The sequence below is a fragment of the Pristis pectinata genome, chromosome 11 (genome assembly GCF_009764475.1).
Source record: "Pristis pectinata isolate sPriPec2 chromosome 11, sPriPec2.1.pri, whole genome shotgun sequence".
Lineage (NCBI taxonomy): Eukaryota > Metazoa > Chordata > Chondrichthyes > Rhinopristiformes > Pristidae > Pristis > Pristis pectinata.
This window is the reverse complement of record NC_067415.1, coordinates 62,791,186-62,809,999: the sequence shown is the minus strand read 5'-3', so window position 1 is coordinate 62,809,999 and position 18,814 is coordinate 62,791,186. Positions and strand designations below refer to the sequence as shown.

The following is an 18,814-nucleotide window of genomic DNA, read 5'->3' as shown; positions in this document are numbered from 1 at the left end:
TTGTGTGGAGTTCTGCATAGGCATGTTCCAATGAGACAGTGGAGTCACAAGAGGATACAGGAACCATGGTGTACAAAGGCTATAATAAATCTAGTCAAAAGGAAAAGAAAAGATTACAAAAGGTAGGTAACGTTAGAGATCTGGAAGAGTATAACGCTAATTGGAAGGAGCTTACGAAGGAGATTAGGAAAGCCAGAAGGGGACATGAGAAGGCCTTGGCGGGCAGGATTAAGGAAAACCCCAAGGCATTCTACAAGTATGTGAAGAGCAAGAGGATAAGATGCAAAAGAATAGGGCCTATCAAGTGCAGCAGTGGGAAAGTGTGTATGGATGTGGAAGAAATAGCAGAGGTACTTAATGAATACTTTACGTTAGTATTCACTACGGAAAAAAAAGATCTGGGGGACTGTAGTGAGGACTTGCAGCAGGCTGAAAAGCTTGAGCATGTAGATAATCAGAAAGAGGAGATGCTGAAACTTTTGGAAAGCATCAAGTTGGATAAGTCGCCGGGACCAGATGAGATGCACCGCAGGCTGCTGTGGAAGGCGAGGGAAGAGATTGCGGAGCCTCTGATGATGATCTTTGCATCGTTGATGGAGACAGGAGAGGTTCCGGAAGATTGGAGAGTTGCGGATGTTGTTCCCTTATTCAAGAAAGGGAGTAGGGTTAGCCCAGGGAATTATAGACTGGTGAGTCTTACCTCAGTAGTTGGTAAGCTAATGGAGAAGATCCTGAGATGCAGGATTTATGAACATTTGGAGAGGTATAATATGATTAGGAACAGTCAGCATGGCTTTGTCAAGGGCAGGTCCTGCCTTATGGCCTGATTGAATTTTTTGAGGATGTGACTAAACACATCGATGAAAGGAGAGTAGTAGATGTAGCGTATATGGATTTCAGCAAGGCATTTGATAAGGTACCCCATGCAAGGCTTATTGAGAAAGTAAGGAGGCATGGGATCCAAGGGGACATTGCAGAGTGGATCCAGAACTGGCTGGCCCGCAGAAGGCAAAGAGTGGTTGTTGAAGGGTCGTATTCTGTGTGGAGGTCGGTGACCAGTGGTGTTACCTCAGGGATCTGTACTGGGACCCCCACTCTTTGTGATTTTTATAAACGACCTGGATGAGGAAGTGGAGCGGTGGGTTAGTAAATTTGCAGATGACACAAGGTTGGGGGTGTTGTGGATAGTTTGGAGGGCTGTCAGAGATTACAGAGGGACATAGATAGGATGCAAAGTTGGGCTGAGAAGTGGCAGATGCAGTTCAACCCAGATAAGTGTGAAGTGGTTCATTTTGGTAGGTCAAATATGATGGCAGAATATAGTCTTTATGGTAGGACTCTTGGCAGTTTGGAGGATCAGAGGGATCTTGGGGTCCGAGTCCATGGGACGCTCAAAGCGGCTACGCAGGTTGACTCTGTGGTTAGGAGGGCATATGGTGTACTGTCTTTCATCAATCGGGGAATGAATTTAGGAGTCGAGAGGTATTCTTGCAGCCATATTGGTCCCTGGTCAGACCCCACTTGGAGTACTGTGCTCAGTTCTGGTCACCTCACTACAGGAAGGATGTGGAAGCCATAGAAAGGGTGCAGAAGAGATTTACAAGAATGCTGCCTGGAATGCGAGCATGCCTTATGAAAGCAGGTTGAGGGAACTCGGCCTTTTCTCCTTGGAGAGACGGAGGATGAAGGGGGCCTGATAGAGGTGTATAAGATGATGAGAGGTATTGATCGGGTAGATAGTCAGAGGCTTTTCCCCAGGGTTGAAATGGTGGCCACAAGAGGACATAAGTTTAAGGTGCTGGGGAGTAGGTATAGAGGAGATGTCAGGGATAAGTTTTTTACTCAGAGAGTGGTGAGTGCATGGAATGGGGCTGCCGGCAATGGTGGTGGAGGTGGATACGGTAGGGTCTTTTAAGAGACTGTTGGACAGGTTCATAGAGCTGAGAAAAATAGAGGGCTATGGGTAAGCCTAGTAATTTCTAGGGTAGGAACATGTTCGGTACAGCTTTGTGGGCCGAAGGGCCTGAATTGTGCTGTAATTTTTCTATGTTTCTATCCTCTCCGTGTCTACTCTATCCAGGCCTTACAATATTTGGTAGGTTTCAATGAGATCCCCCCTTGTCCTTCTGAACTCCAGCGAGTACAGGCCCAGAGCCATCAAGTGCTCCTCATGCGTTAACCCTTTCATTCTTAGGGTCTTTCTCATAAATCTCCTCTGGACCCACTCCAACACCTGCACATCCTTCCTTAGATATAGGGCCGAAACCTGCTCACAATACTCCAAATGTGGACTGACCAATGCCTTATAAAGCCTTAGCACTACATCCCTGTTTTTATATTCTGGTCCTCTTGAAATGAATGCTAACATTGTATTTGCTTTCCTTACTCAACCTGCAAGTTGACCTTTAGGGAATCCTGCACTAGGACTCCCAAGTCCCTTTGCATCTCCGATTTCTGAATTTACTCCCTGTTTAGAAAATAGCCTACGCCTTTATTCCTTCTACCAAAATGCATGACCGTACACTTCCCTATGCTGTATTCCATCCGCCACTTCTTTGCCCATTCTCCCAACATGTCCAAGTCCTTCTGCAGACTTCCTGCTTCCTCAATGCTACCTGCCCCTCGACCTACCTTTTTATCATCTGCAAACTTGGCCACAAAGCCATCAATTACAGCATCCAGATCATTCACGTATAACAGGAAAAGTAGCAGACCAAACACAGATCCTTGCGGAATAACACTAGTCACCGCAGCCAACCAGAGGAGGCCCCCTTTATTCCCACTCTTTGCCTTCTGCCAATCAGTCAATATTCTATCCATGCTATTACTTTTCCTGTTATACCATGGGTTCCTATCTTGTTTAGCAGCCTCATGTGCGGCACCTTGTCAAAGGCCTTCTGAAAATCCAAGTAAACAACATCCACCAATTCTCCTTTGTATATCCTGCCTGTTACTTCCTCAAAGAATTCAAACAGATTCGTCAGGCAAGATTTCCCCTTAAGGAAACCATGCTGACTTTGGTCTATTTTACGACGTGCTTCCAAGTACTCCAAAACCTCATCCTTAATAATGGACTGTAACATCTCACCAACCACTGAAGTCAGGCTAACTGGCCTATAATTTACTGTCTCTTGCCTCCCTCCCTCCTTAAAGAGTGGAGTGACATTTGTGATTTTCCAGTCCTCTGGAACCATTCCTGAATCCAGTGATTCTTGAAAGATCACTGCTAATACCTCCACAATCTCTTCAGCTACCTCTTTCAGAATCCTGGGGTGTAGTCCATCCGGTCCAGGTGACTTGTCTACCTTCAGACCTTTTAGTTTCCCAAACACCTTCCCCGTAGTAATAGCGACTACACTCACTTCTGCCCCCACTCTCTCAAATTTCTGGCACGTTGCTGGTGTCTTCCACAGTGAAGACTGACACAAAATACTTATTCAGTTCGTCCGCCATTTCTTTGTTCCCCATTACTAACTCTCCAGTGTCATTTTCCAGTGGCCCAATGTCCACTCTTGCTTCTCTTTTACTCTTAACATATCTAAAAAACTTTTGGTATCCCCTTTTATATTATTGGCTAACTTACCTTCATATTTCATCTTTTCTCCCTTTATTGCTTTTTTAGTTGCCTTCTGTTGCATTTTAAAAGCTTCCCAATCCTCTAGCTTCACACTAATTTTTGCAATACTGTGTACCCTCTCTTTTGGTTTTATGCTGTCTTTGACTTCCCTTGTCAGCCACGGTTGCCTTATCCTCCCTTTAAAATGCTTCTTCTTCTTTGGGATGAAACAATCCTGTGTCTTCCGAATTACTCCCAGAAACTCCTCTGATTGCTGCTCCACCATCATCCCGGCTAGGGTCCCCTTCCGATCAACCTTGGCCAGCTCCTCTCTCATGCCTCTGTAGTTACCTTTACTCAACTGTAATACAGACACATCCGATTTTAGTTTCTCCCTCTCAACCTGCACAGTGAATTCTATCATATTATGATCACTGCCTCCTAAGGGTTCCTTTACCTTAAGCTCCCTAATCAAATCTGGTTCCTTGCATAACACCAAATCCAGAATTGCCTTTTCCCTCATGGCTTGACCACAAGCTGCTCTAAAAAGCCATCTCATAGGCATTCTACAAATTCCTTCTCTTGGGATCCAGTACCAACCTGATTTTCCCAATCTACCTTCATAGATCGTGGGATTTCTACCTGAAATCCCAAATGACCACTGTAACTTTGCCCTTCTTACATGCCTTTTCTATCTCCTGTTGTAATTTGTACCCCACATCCTGGTTACGATTCAGAGGCCTGTATATAACTCTCATCAGGGTTTTTTTTACCCTTGCAGTTTCTTAACTCTGCCCACAAGGATTCTACACTTTCTTATGTCACTTCTTGCTAAGGATTTGATTTCATTTTTTACCAACAGAGCCACTCCACCCCCTCTTCCCACCTGCCTGTATTTTCAATTGGATGTTTATCCTTGGATGTTTAGCTCCCAGCTGTGATCTTCTTTCAGTCACAACCCTGTGATGCACACATCATACCTGCCAATTTCTAACTGTGCTATGAGCTCATCTACCTTATTTTGTATACTGTGTGCTTTCAAATATAACACCTTCAGTCTTGTATTCACCACCCTTCTCAAATTTGTCTCCATGTTACCTGAAGTTAAATACTTATCCCTTTCTAAACTTTCTGTCTTACTCTTTATTCTGGAGATTTCAGTAACCTCTACTGCACTCTCCTTCCCTTTTACTTTATCCATACTTTTCCAATCTGGGGAACACACACCCCTACTATTTAGCTTAAAGCCTTATCCATGGCCCTAGTTATGCAATTCACAATATGCAATTTCTGCTCTAATCCCCCTCCCCAAACAGAACAGAGATAGTTCCACTAATCCTCACATTTCACCCTACTAGCCTCCCTGTCCAGCACATCATCCTATGTCATTCCTGCCAGCTGCAATGGGATCCTGCTATTAGCCCAATCTTCCCCCTCCTACCCCTTTCCAACTTCCATATGTCCCCACCCACCCCTTCCTGACACCCGGCACTTTGCCCTGCATCCGTAGGAGGTGTGACATATGTTCTTACCCCTCCTCCCTCACCACTATCCAGGGGCCTAAACAGCCCTTCCAAGCGAGGCAAAGATTCATGTGCACCTCTTCCAACCTCATCTACTGAATTTGATGTGGCTAATGGCAGGATCTCATTGCAGCTGACGGAAATGACATAGGGTGGTGCTCCTGATGTGGCCTCCTCTACATTGGAAAGACCAAGCACAGACTATGTAACCAACTTGCAGAACACCTGTTCTCTGTCTGCAATAGCCATCCCAAGCTCGCAGTTTCAATTTACCTTCCCATTCCCACACGAACCTGTCCGTTCTTGGCTGCTTCCACTGCCAGGGTGAGACCCAATGCAAGCTACAGGAACAATGCTTCATATTCCGCCTGGGTAGTTTACCACCAAATGGTATGAACATTGGGGAGGAAGGGGTTAGGTAGTCTTAGGCGTGGTTTAAATGTCGGCACAACATGGTGGGCCGAAGAGCCTGTATTGTGCTGTATGGTTCTATGGTTATCACCCTACAACCTCTGTCTCCACCTTCACCCTCCTCTCACCCCCATCACCATCAGCCCCTTTTTTTTCCTTGTCTGCTTCCAACTATGACTCACCTCCCTCTGCCTCCCAATTCCACACTCCCCCTTCCCTACCTGGCTCCTTCTGCCCAACATCCTTCACCCTTCCTTGGTCCAGCTATCACCTACCAGCCCTTGTCGCCCCCTCTCCTCTTTGTACTGTTGATCTTCCCTCTTCACTCTCAGTCCAGATGCAGGATCTTGACCCGAAATGTCAACAATTCCTTTCCCTCCGCAATTAGCATCAAGATCAGCACAACATCATGGCCGAATAGCCTAACCAATGCTGTACTATTCTATGTAGATGTTAGTCAACCCACTGAGTTCTTCCAGCAGATTGTTTTTTGCTCCAGATTCCAGCATCTGCAGTTTCTCGTGTAGCCTGAAAGAAGGTTCACTTATATGTATTTAATTAGTGATCTCATATTTTAGGGGTTTTATTTGTTTCATATTTCGAAATTTAGCATCCTAAAGATGATGCTTAATTGGCTCACAAAGCATTTCTGGGAGCAGAGCCTATCATTTTCCATCATATGTTCCCTGTGCTTTGCTTCAGCTGGTAATTGGTCCCCCAACTCGAAATTGCATCCATTGGCCCACTCCAGCTAAAACCTAGTTTCAAATCCAGCTGACTTGCAACCCTATGTGGCTCATTAGCCTACCAATTATCTGGGCTATGACATGCAATTATGGATTATGAAAGTGAATTCTACAATTAGGCTTCAATTTTCAACTGTAATATTGAAAGCCAAATGAATCCTACTGTAAGACTTAATTTAAGGCAATTCTTCAGTATGGAAGTGCTGCTATTACTCAGAGACCTATTTTTCATATGAGATATTTATTCACCTCAAATGGTTCAGGTTGATATAAAAGATCATGTGTAGAAACATAGCTTCGGCTGTTTGCAGTAAATGTGCAATACAGTAGAAATTGCATGTTCTCTCAAAGTATTCAAGCTCTACCATTTTACCTGGGTTGTTGAGATCATGTCTTTCACATACTTTTTTTTCTCAACATGTTGTTTTATTGCTCTGAAATTTTACAGAATGTCGATTTATCCTGCAAGTTCTTTGAGAGGAAGATGGGAAACAGTTCATAGGTAAGAGAACTTTGACTTCCTTTATCTGTCTTCACAGGGAGGAAGTGATAGAAGCCTAGCAGCAGGTCATCTGTTTGTCCTCCAGATAAAGAAATACCAGAAGGAACACCTACTCACCACCTTCTTTATTTACCTGCATATGTTCCTAAATAGAAGTTAATATCCAGTTGCTGGGTTGAATTATTTGGACCAGCTCCTTGAGTAGTATTCAACTTTTCTTGGTTTGTAGCCCTGTAAAACATAATAGTACACACATTGTTGTATTTTAGCACCAAGCCAAAACTTCATACAAAAATCTTTCTTTGTGGCTTCACCAATGCTCTGAACTCACTATGTTGTGTTGAGTACTCTTCCTCAACACTAAAGTTTTCAGTCAGGGTTCTGGTGAGACAATGCAAAATCCTTCTTATAAGCTACAAGTGCCTGAAGTCTATATGAAACTATTTTGTAGGTTGTCAAATTTGTGGCAAATGTTCAAGAATGCATTTACATTTGTCACGGATACAAAGGTGTATTTTAAGACTTGCAGAGGTTTCAGAGATTTTTATTAATTTTTTTTAGGAAAATCCCAAACGAAAAAGCTTGAAAATTACTGAGGAAGAAGAACATTTAAATTCAACCATAATGCTTCGGAAAAAACATGCTTGCAATCTGATTTATTCCCTTTACCATTACAAACAATAAATTTTTAAAAGTATTTGTTGATGGTAATGTTTTTCGATTTTAATTAGCCACCTTCAATGTGATTATATTTTCATGAATCCATGATGAGGATTGGAATACAAGGAAATAGACATGATGAGGCAGCTAAATAAACACACCTGAAGTACTGCATTTCTAGACAGAATTAAGTGAAGAATTTCAGCTGATCAGAGAAGCTACGTGGATTAGTTATATGCTTAACCACCCTGTTTGATTTTCTAAACAAGGTGACGACAGTCATGAACAGAGGTACGGCTGTACGTGTTACTTATGTGGACTTTCTGAAGCATTTGATTAATTCCATATCACCCCCAGCTCCCATAAGTGATTATATGGAATGAGCTGCCAGAGGAAGTGATGGAGGTTGATGTAATTACAATGTTCAAAAGGCATTTGGACAGGGATAGGAAAGGAGTAGAGGGATATGGACCTAATGCAGGCCAAAAGAATCAGCTGCCATGTATGAGTTGGGCCAAAGGGCCTGTTTCTGTGCTGTACAATTCTGTGACTCTGTATTTGGGATGTGCTATCAAAGCTGCCTGGGCAAGTAACTGTAAAGCATATTGTGAATGCTACATACTGCAGCCACTGTGTGCCAGTAGTGTCAGGAATGAATGTTTAGGGTAGTTGATGTGGTACTAATCAGGTGGCTGCTTTGTCATGGATAGAGTCCAGTTTTTTGAGGTTTTTCAGTGCTGCACTCCACCAGGCAAGCGGAGATTATTCCACCACACTCCTGACTTGTGCTTATAGATGGCAGAAATGCCTTGGGATGGCAGTAGTTGAGTCACCTGCCACAGCATACTCAACCCTTGGGGCCATGATATTTATGTGATTAGTTCAGGAGAGTTTCTGGTCAGTGGTGACCCCCAGGATATTGATGATGGGGTTCTTGCCAATGGTAATGGCACTGAAGGTCAGGGGTAGGTGGTTAGGGTCTCTTGTTGGAGGCGTTTATTGCCTGGCATTTTTGTGGCGCAAGTGTTAACATTAATTGCAATTTATCATCCCTTAAGGGTTGGAACGTGATGTGAAGGGCAGGCATAAACTAGTAATGAGGAGATTATTAATCTACGGATAGGCAACCTCATTTGAATTTAGGACCAAAACCAGGGCTTGTTGATGAAACCAGAACAAAATACACAGCAGAGAATGATCATACTTGGGAGCAGATACCCTTCACGTTATCTACTTCTTAGTTTCACACAATTTGAAAAAGTGCTCAAAATGGATAAAATGCTATGAATAATCTTCCTGGCACTGATTCAGGATTACTCCAACAAATTCAAAGAAATATTATACAAATCAAGAAAATTATTCTTACCAATGTGACAGCCACCAATCCTGAAGGATATAGGAAACCTGCAGGAAAATGAAACAAAATCTAATAATCAGTAATGAAAAGTTATTATAGCTCGAAGTTCATTGTGATTATAAAGTTTATTGCCAACAATATTGAATGTGGAAGTTAGCAAACTGTATAACTGAAACTTCATCCACTATATTCACCCCATCCACGTCCTGCAGTAATGCATTACTCAGGAGCAATGTCTATGCAGGCATCATGGCCCTATATAATTGTAGTTAGTTATCTTTACTCTTGTAGTCAAATACCCATGCAATAAAGGCCAAAATGTCATTTGCCTCCCGATTTCAACTTTTACTTTCTGCTATCTAACCACTCCCAGTCCCGAGGCTTACTGATTTTTCTGGTGAATTTAAGGACTCCTTTCTTGTATTTAATACTACCTGAAATCCATGATTCAACCATTTTTTTTCTCATTATGTCCTTGTGCCTTAAAGGAATGTGTATTTGTTGCGAATCATGTATTATTTGTTTAGATGTTAGCCATTGTAAGTGCACCATCATATCCGTTAATGTTGTTTACCAATCCACCACAGCCAACGTGCCCAAATTACTTTCATAGTTTCACTTGTTTAGCTTGAACATCCTGATTTGATATTGAACTATATCACCTTCACACAATATATAATTTTATCATATTATGATCACTTTTTCTGAGGGTCCCTTTAGAACATAGAACAATACAGCACAATACAGGCCCTTTGGCCCACCATGTTGTGCCGACCTTCAAACCACACCTAAGACTATCTAACCCCTTCCTCCCACATATCCCTCCATTTTAAATTCCTCCATATGCTTATCTAACAATCTTTACAATAAGTTTATTGATTGTCACATTCTTATTGCGCATTAACAGATCCAAGATAGTCCCCTGGATACTAATTCCAAACCCTGATTTTCTGGGTTAAATCCCTTTCTCCTTACTATATCATCTCACCAGTTACAATCAATGTTATCACATCCCTTCCCTATTCTGCCCATCTTTTTTAAAAATCTAAAGCCTCATCTTTTGGGAAACAGAGATCATGCAACTCAGCAAGGCAAGAGTGGTGCATGTCAGACATTTTGTGCATGGCATGACTGTTGAGTTTTGAACATGCTGACTTGTTGGAGAAGAAGGCCAGTAGGATGAACATTAAAGAAGTCAGTACTAGAGATGAAAACATGCATATAATGATTTTTCTTGTGGGCCAAACCCGTTGACATTGCATAGGATGAAATAAACAGATTTGGTGAATTTCCATCAAACCCAGTTTGGTTAGATGATTCAGTCAGAGAAGGGGATGGAATCAGAAGTAAGGCAGTGGAGTTGTTAGAAGGATCCAATATGTTTTTATGTACTGTATGTATTTTTGTTATAGGGAAGTTGATATCATTCATAGGCAGTTACTTCCCTCAAGGATGTGGTAGTGAGCTGCTTTAAACTGCTGCAGTCAATGTGGTGAATGTATACCCACAGTGCTTTAAGGATTTGAAATCAACTGAGTAAGTAGTCCGGAAAAAAAATTGAAAATAAAAATTAGTCTCAGCAACGGTGATTATGAAACTACTTGCCTGTCCCAAAATCCATCTAGTTCACTAATAATAGAACATAGTACAGCACAGGAACAGACCCTTCGATGCTGTGCCAAACTAATTAAACTCATAATTAAACTCCCAACTAAACTAATCCCTTCTGCCTACACAATGTCCAAATCCTTCCATTCTCTGCACATTCATGTGCCTAAGAGCCTCTTAAATGCCTCTATCGTATTTGCCCCCAATACCACCAATATTCTTCAGGAAAGAAAATCTGCTGCCCTGATCCTGTGTGGCTTATCTATGACTCTGGTAATGGTAATTGTAACAAAAATAACAGGTTAGAATACAATATGAACATAACTGGACTTAACCCTCCCGGCATCAACGTCAGATTTGGACATGGCAATTTAACGCCCTGCCCAATCAACTTTGCAATATCTCCTTTAGCTTCATGACTAAAGTCTAAATTCGGCAAGCTGTTCCACATACTGGTCAAGTAACAGCTTGAAATAGCTTTAGAACCTAAAATCCAGACTCCGCTATCATAATCTCTGAACATATCCTGTCCCATCAGCACAACAGTCCCTCAGAGGTGGCAGCGTAATGGTATATAGTTGGGAAGCTATAGTGAGCCTTAATATTCACTCCAAACTCCAGGCTTATGAAATTTCATAAGAACAGAAGTCATAACAAATAGAAACAGCAGTGGGGGACTCTCTTGGTGGCACTAGATGGAGTAGGTCGCATCTTGGCACTGCTCCACTCACTTTTTAATTTTTTGTACACCACCCCCAATAAGACTTTTAAAATACTTTTATAAGATTGGATTTTGATTTTTAACTGCCGGAAATGAACACCGGAGCTAAAGGTGCAGCTGAAAGAAAGGGGAATGGAGATCCTCAACTTACTTTGGAAGCTATTTCTAAACTCCTGGATAAAAAACTTGATCAGAAATTATCCACTTTGGAAACGCTGTTAAAAGAGATTGAAGACAGACAAACAACATTTAAACAGGAAAATGTTAAACAACAGCAATTAATTGCTGAACTGGATGAAGCTGGCAAAGAGAGAGATCGTAGACTGAGCTCACTGGAAAAGGATTTAACTGCGACCACCCAAATACTGGAACAGCAAAGACAGAAGATTATTGATTTAGAAAGTCGAAGTCGGAGGAACAATTTGAGGATTATTGGCCTTTGTGAAGATGCTGAAACTGGTAATCCTATTGACTTCTTTTCCAAACTTCTGATGGATGTGTTTGGCTCTGAAGTTTTCTCTGTACGTCCCATACTTGATCGTGCTCACCAAACTTTAAGACCAAAACCCCCGGCAGAGCAAAAACCATGACTAGTAATATTGAGATTTCACTATGTGAGTATAAAAGAGCACTTGATTCGAATCACTCATCATCAAGGAATGATCCAATATAAAGATTGCAAGTTTCGTCTGGTTGAAGATTACAGCCCAGAAGTTATGAAGGAGAGATTGCGTTATAAATCGATTTATGTCGCGGCTTTATCAAGGGAAGTATCAACCTGCATTGCTGTTCCCAGCTCGCTTGAGGATTATACTCCCTGACAAATCATGCAAATGGTTGAATTCAGTGAATGAAGCTGAAGAATTTCTCAAAGATTAACTCTTGACTTCAGAAGGTTAATAAATATGCTATTCTTTGATTTTTATACCTATTTGGTCTACAAGGTAATAACTAACTCACAGATTTGAATGTTTTAAGTCCGGAGATCTTTTTCTGCCCTCTGTTAACACTTTCGTATTTGGTTCATCATGTTTCTATTTTACAATTCTTTTTTTCCCTTATATTATTCTACTTTAATATTTTTAATGGTTTATTTTTGTAATAATTAAGAATCTGACTGGGTGATTGATTGCTTTTTTTCTTTTGAAATAATAGTAAGATTGTATTTTTTAAATGTCGACTGTCAGTATTTTTGACTGCGTAGAATTTTCTCAGCAAGCCGTTTTCTCTCAATGTTTATAATTCCGAAATGTTTTTTGGGTACTTGTACCTTCATGTTTTGACTACCGGTGGTGTTTTGCATTCCTTTTAACTTGTAAATCTGCCACCAAAAGAGGTGGGGTTAAGGGATTTCATGAGTAGCATTCTGGCTGTCTATTGGCCAGTTTTCGGGCTTTTGTGGATGGGGGGTGGGGCTGTTTTTAGTTTAGTTTTTTTCTTCTTCTGGACTGATTTAAAACTACAAATATGTCTGAATTGTCGTCATATCCAACTCCTCGTTGAACTCTTTTTCCTCTTCCTATTAATGAGTCTCCTATGCAGCAAGGTTAACCCTTTACACACCATATGCTTTAGTCCATTAAAATGGATAATATGATTAATTTTGTTTCATGGAATACGAATGGTTTAAATAATCCAATTAAGCGGAAGAAGATCTTTAAAGTTTTTCATAAACTGAACACTCAGATTATTTTTGGTCAGAAGACTCATATTAGGAGAGAGGATAATCTGCGCTTCTTTAGATTTTGGAGGGGTCAACAGTTTCATTCTAATTTGCAAGCAAAGGTGAAAGGAGTCTCTATTTATATAGACTCCTCAATTTCATTTGTTCATCATGAAACAATCTTAGACCCGAATGGCAGATTTTTAATAATTACTGGCTTACTTCATAACAAAAAAGTTGTTGTAGTTAATGTTTATGCACCTAACGTTGATCAACCCGAGTTCTTTAAACATTTATTTGCATCTTTTCCTAATTTAAACGAATATACGTTGATTATGGGTGGAGATTTCAATTGTTGTTTAAACCCTTCAATGGATAGGTCTGCGTTGAATCAAGTACTTCCAAACAAATCTGCTGTCTTTATTAATTACTTTTTAGTTGATTTCGGATTTTTAGAAGTTTGGAGATTTCTACACCCATATGATAAAGAGTTTTCATTCTTTTCTCATGTCGATCACAACTACTCTAGAATTGATTACTTCTTTATCGACTGTCAATTAGCTCCATTTGTTATTGACTGTAAGTATGATGCAATTGCCGTTTCTGATCATGCGCTGTTGAAACTATCAATCAAATTAGTGGACGTAGCCTCTGGTGCCAGACAATAGCGACTCAATTCTTCTTTACTTCGGGATTTAGACTTCGTTCATTTTATTAAAGAACAGATTCCCTTTTTCTTCTCAACTAATTCTACGGAAGAAATTTCCAGTGGGATATTATGGGATACCTTTAAAGCTTATATCTGTGGTCAAATTATTTCATACTCTGCTGGATTGAAAAAATGAACTAATAATGAATTACGCATATTGGTTGTTAAGATTAAAGAAATCGATAAAAAATACTCTGAAGCTCCCAATTTGGAGCTTTATAAAAAGAGAATTGAACTTCAATTGCAACACAGTTTACTATTAATATCTCCAATTGAAAATCAACTACTCAAAACTAGGAGTCAGTTTTATATATATGGTGATAAATCTAGTAAATTATTGGCCAGCCAACTGAAAGCTGCTTCGACTAAATGTCAAAAGTTCGTAAACGAGATGGTAATTACACGGTGGACCATTATCAAATTAATAAATCTTTTCAAGAATTTTATACTTCTTTATATCAATCAGAATTTCCTGAGGATTCTACATCAATGCACGAATTTTTAAGGAATTTGAAGATCCCGAAATTATCACTTAATGAATGTTTAATATTGGATGCACCCATTTCGGAGGAAGAAATAAAGAAAGCAATTTCTTCAATGAATTCGGGTAAAACAACTGGTTCCGATGGGTATACAGTTGAATTTTATAAATCCTTTTCTGATCTTCTCTCTCCCTGGTTAGGTAAAATTTTTAGAGATGCCCTATCAGCAGGTAAATTACCACAATCCTTTCTTAATTTAAATTTTATTTTTTAAATTTTATTTACAGTGCGGTAACAGGCCCTTCCGGCCCACCGAGTCTGCGCCGCCCATTTTAAACCCCCAAATTAACCTACCCGTATGTCTTTAGAATGTGGGAGGAAACCGGAGCACCCGGAGGAAACCCACGCAGACACGGGAGAACGCACAAACTCCTTACAGACAGCGACGGGAATCGAACCCCGATCACTGGCGCTGTAATAGCGTTGCGCTAACTGCTACGCTACCGTGCCGCCCATAAAAATAACCCACGACCCCCAGGTATGAAGCAACTATCTCTTTAATTCTTAAAAAGGATAAAGATCCTACTGAATGTGCATCTTACAGACCTATCTCTTTATTGAATGTGGACTCCAAAGTTTTTTCCAAAATATTGGCTTCTAGACTGGAAAAGGTACTTCCACAAATTATTTCTGATGACCAGACAGGATTTATTAAAAATCACTATTTGCATTTTAATATTAGGAGGTTAATGAATATTGTATATACCCCCTCATCTACAATTCCAGAATATGTTATCTCGCTAGATGCTGAGAAGGCGTTTGATAGAGTCGAATGGGAATATTTATTTAGCACGCTTGAGAAATGTAATTTTAGCCCAAATTTTATACCCGCGATTAAATCGATATACCATACACCTTTGGCTTCAATACTTACTAATAATCAGAGATACCCCTTTTTCAGGCTTTTTCAAGGTACTAGACAGGGCTGCCCTTTAAGTCCTTTATTATTTGATATTGCCTTGGAACCCTTGGCAATTGCCTTTCGGGACTCTTCTAACATATTTGGTATCACTCGTGGAAAGGGGACACATAAGATATCACTATATGCAGATGACCTGTTACTTTATATCTCTAACCCTGAGAAATCCATCCCTGCAGCATTATCACTGCTTGCTCAGTTTAGTGTTTTCTCTGGTTATAGATTAAATCCTAATAAGCGTGAGCTTTTCTCATTAAATATGCAAGTCCCAATTTATAGGCAATTACCATTTAGATTAGTGACTGATTATTTTACTTATTTGGGTGTTAAAATTACCAAGAAGCACAAGGACTTATTCAAAGTTAACTTTTTACCCTTAATCGATCATGTTAAACAATTGTTTACTAAATGGTCTCCATTGTCTCTATCATTGATTGGTCGAATTAATGCGGTTAAGATGAATATTTTACCAAAATTTTTGTATTTATTCCAGGCGGTTCCAACCTTCATCTCGAAATCCTTTCTCGATACTATTGATTCTAAAATTCTTTCATATATATGGCAGAATAAAAACACAAGGTTAAGTAAGAAACTCTTACAGAAATTACAGAAGGATAGCAATATGACTTTGACTAACTTTAAATGTTGCTACAGGGCAACTAATATTAGATACTTAATTTTTTTGGACACAAGATTTTGATGTAATTCAATGTCCCCGACGGGTGTATCTTGAGTATGAGTCTGTGCAAGGGTTTTCATTAGCTTCTATTTTAGGAGCCTCACTCCCTTTTGCACTTACTAAATTGAGTAAATAAATGATTAGCCCAATAACTAAACATACAATACGAATATGGTTTCAATTTCGTAAATTTTTTGGATTGAATAAATTCATTTTATCAAGTCCTATCCAATCCAATTTTTTCTTTCAACCATCCAGAATTGACTTAGATTTTTCTTTATGGAAAATGAAGTGAATAACATGCTTTCGTGTTCTATTCATTGATAATTGTCTTTTGTCTTTTGAACAGTTGTCTAATAAATACGATTTGCCTAGATCATATTTTTTTCAATATTTACAGATCAGAAATTTTTTAAAAGTTATTTTACCTACTTTTCCGACACCACATAAAATTGAAATTACAGAAAAAATTTTAGTTTTTAATCCTTATCAGAAGGGCTTGTTAGCAATAATTTATGATCTGATTATGAAAATACGTCTAGAGACACTTGATAAAATTAAGAATGAATGGGAAAGAGAACTTCAGATACTGTTAACTATAGAGACATGGAAGAAAATTCTCCAGTTAGTTAATACATCTTCAATGTTAGTTAATACAGTTTAAGGTGGCTCACAGGACCCATATGTCCAAGGATATGCCCGTTTTTATCACCATATTATTTCAATTGTATTGAATATTGATTTACAACCTCATCCTATTACTGCAATTTTTGGGTTACCAATGATGGATTCCAGCCATTTATCCGCTTCAGCTTGTCGTACGATTGCATTTGTTACATTAATAGCCAAGAGATCCATTCTATTTAAATGGAAGGATCCTATACCTCCTACCACATTTCAATGGTTTTCTCAAACTATAACATGTTTGAACTTAGTAAAAATTAGGAGTGGTACTGTTGATCCTTTGCTTAAATTTGAGGAAGTTTGGAGTCCATTTATTCAGTATTTCCATATGATGTAAGCAGACCTTTATTGAATCCCTTTCAATAACCTCTTATTTGAATATAGAGGAGCGGAGCTAATGGCATAATAATGTTTTTTTTAACCGAAGAAATAACAGTCCAGCTTTTTGTTTTGAAGTTTTTAGTTTGCTTTTGTTTATTATTTTTTTTTAACTTGGGGGTTCTCTTTTCATATAATTAAATTTCTTTTCAAATTTTTTTGTATCATGTTCACTTAGTAAGAGATTGGGAGGTTCAGATTATATATTTTACTCCCTGTGAGTGTATATGTCAACTGTTATTATTGTAATCCCGATCTCTTCGCACCATCACTATTGCTATGTATATTAATTTGAAATTTAATAAAAAGATTGAAAAAGAAAGCAGTAGGCCATCTGGCCCTTTCAGCCTGCTCATCATGGTTGTTTTATACCCGAGTTGTATGTTCCAGAGCAATCTACATATTCCTTGATCCCCTTAACATCCAGACCTCTGTTTTGAATGAACACAAATAATTCCTAAGGTTCACCATCCTCAGAGCTAAAAAATTTTTCTTTATCTCAGTCCACCCTTTATTCTCAAATTGTACCTCCCAGGTCCTGCAGACATCAATTCTACCTGCAACTGGCCTGCCAGGCCCTTTAAGAATTTTGTAAGATTCAGTGAGATCTCTCATTTTTCTGAACTGTAAAGAATACAGTCCCAGTCTATTCAGTCTCTCCTTATATTACAAACCTGGAATCAGTCTAGTGAATCTTCGCTGCTCTCTATACCAAGCACATGTTTCTTAGTTGTGGAGATCAAAACTATACATAATACTCCAGGTGTTATCTCCTGAAGCTGCTGTTCAACTGTAATAAGGCTTCCTTGTTCCAGTAATCAAACCCTTTTATTATAAAGGCTAACATAACATTTGCTATTCTAATCACCTGCTGTAGCTGCATGCTTGCTTTGGTGACTTATAATAAGCACACCCAAGTCCCTTTGAACATCAACAGTACTTAATCTCTTGCAACAAAACAACCTGCTGGAGGAACTCAGGGACTCAAGCAGCATCTGTGGGAGGAAAGGAATTCATGATGTTTTGAGTTGAAACCCTGTATCAGGTCTGATCAGGGCATCATGTCAAACATAGGCAAATAAACCTTCAACTGATTACTACGTACCATGTTCCCATGTCTGTTAAATCAATACTCCTCCATGTTGAGCAATGTTTGGAAGAAAGATTGAGAGGAGCAAAGGCACTGAATGTCCTCTGAGCAGCGATTTAAATGTCTTCAGGGAGGTGGAGTGTGGCCCTTATTTGAGACTGCCAAACATTTTTTATTCCCTCCAGGGTATCCCATAGATATCAGGAACTACATCCATACTACAGTGGTGGAAGAAGTGAATATTTGTAATTGCCAATAAGGAGCTGATCACAGAGACAATTTATCCCAGACAGTACTGAATTTCTTAAATGTGCTCAACTGGGCAAATGGAGATCTTTCCATCACAATCCTGACCTGTGACTGAAAAGCAGTGGAAAAACTTTAGAGAATCATGAGATTAGGCACTCACCGCAAAATACCCAGCCTCTGACCTCATGTATGTAACTGGTCTTGATAAGATATAAGAGTCAGAGTATGGAGACAGGACCTACCAGGTCTGTGCTGACTACCAAGCAGCCATTTACACTAATTCCTATTTTATTCTCCCCCATTCCAATAAATGTACCCCCCACAACCACTGCCCACCAACCTCTTAATTCTATGACTTGCCTATCTATATACCTGGGCAATTTACACTGTTGAACATCGAGTCAATGATTATCCCAGGACACCGATGGTATGGGTCTTGAATGTACCATTGAATCACAAGAGGAGGTGATTAAGCTTTCTTGTTTAAGATATTCATTGCCTGACATAAGTTTATTCAATAATTATTAGCTGAAGTCTGGATGTTGTACAGATTTTGCTACCCACATGAATTAGCTGATTCACTACCTCGAGAACCTCATGTAGATCTCAATGATGTAGAATTCTGAGTATAAAATGACACGTCTGATCATGTGACAGAAAGAAGATAAAGACAGTAGTTCAGCATAGCAAACTGCCCTGCTTTTCTTAGAGATGCAGGCAGTGAATTGTTTGACCCTTAACTACTCTAACCATTTTTCTTTCCTCCAAGGTACATTTTCTCTCTAATTTCTCTTTGAGTTGAATACAACTTTCTTAA

General features: G+C 39.5%; 1 protein-coding gene across 4 annotated transcripts in view; it reads right to left on the bottom strand.

Annotated features, from left to right (window-relative positions):
• The window catches only part of abcc4 (ATP-binding cassette, sub-family C (CFTR/MRP), member 4), a 353,844-nt gene that overhangs the window by 167,319 nt on the left and 167,711 nt on the right, over nt 1–18,814 (bottom strand). For all 4 annotated transcript variants that reach the window (XM_052025926.1, XM_052025927.1, XM_052025928.1 and 1 more), the window contains exons 17-18: nt 8,765–8,802; nt 6,872–6,969 (exon numbers count right to left, since the gene is read on the bottom strand). In XM_052025926.1, coding sequence (XP_051881886.1) covers nt 6,872–6,969; nt 8,765–8,802 — 136 coding nt within the window. The remainder of the gene's footprint in view (nt 1–6,871; nt 6,970–8,764; nt 8,803–18,814) is intronic.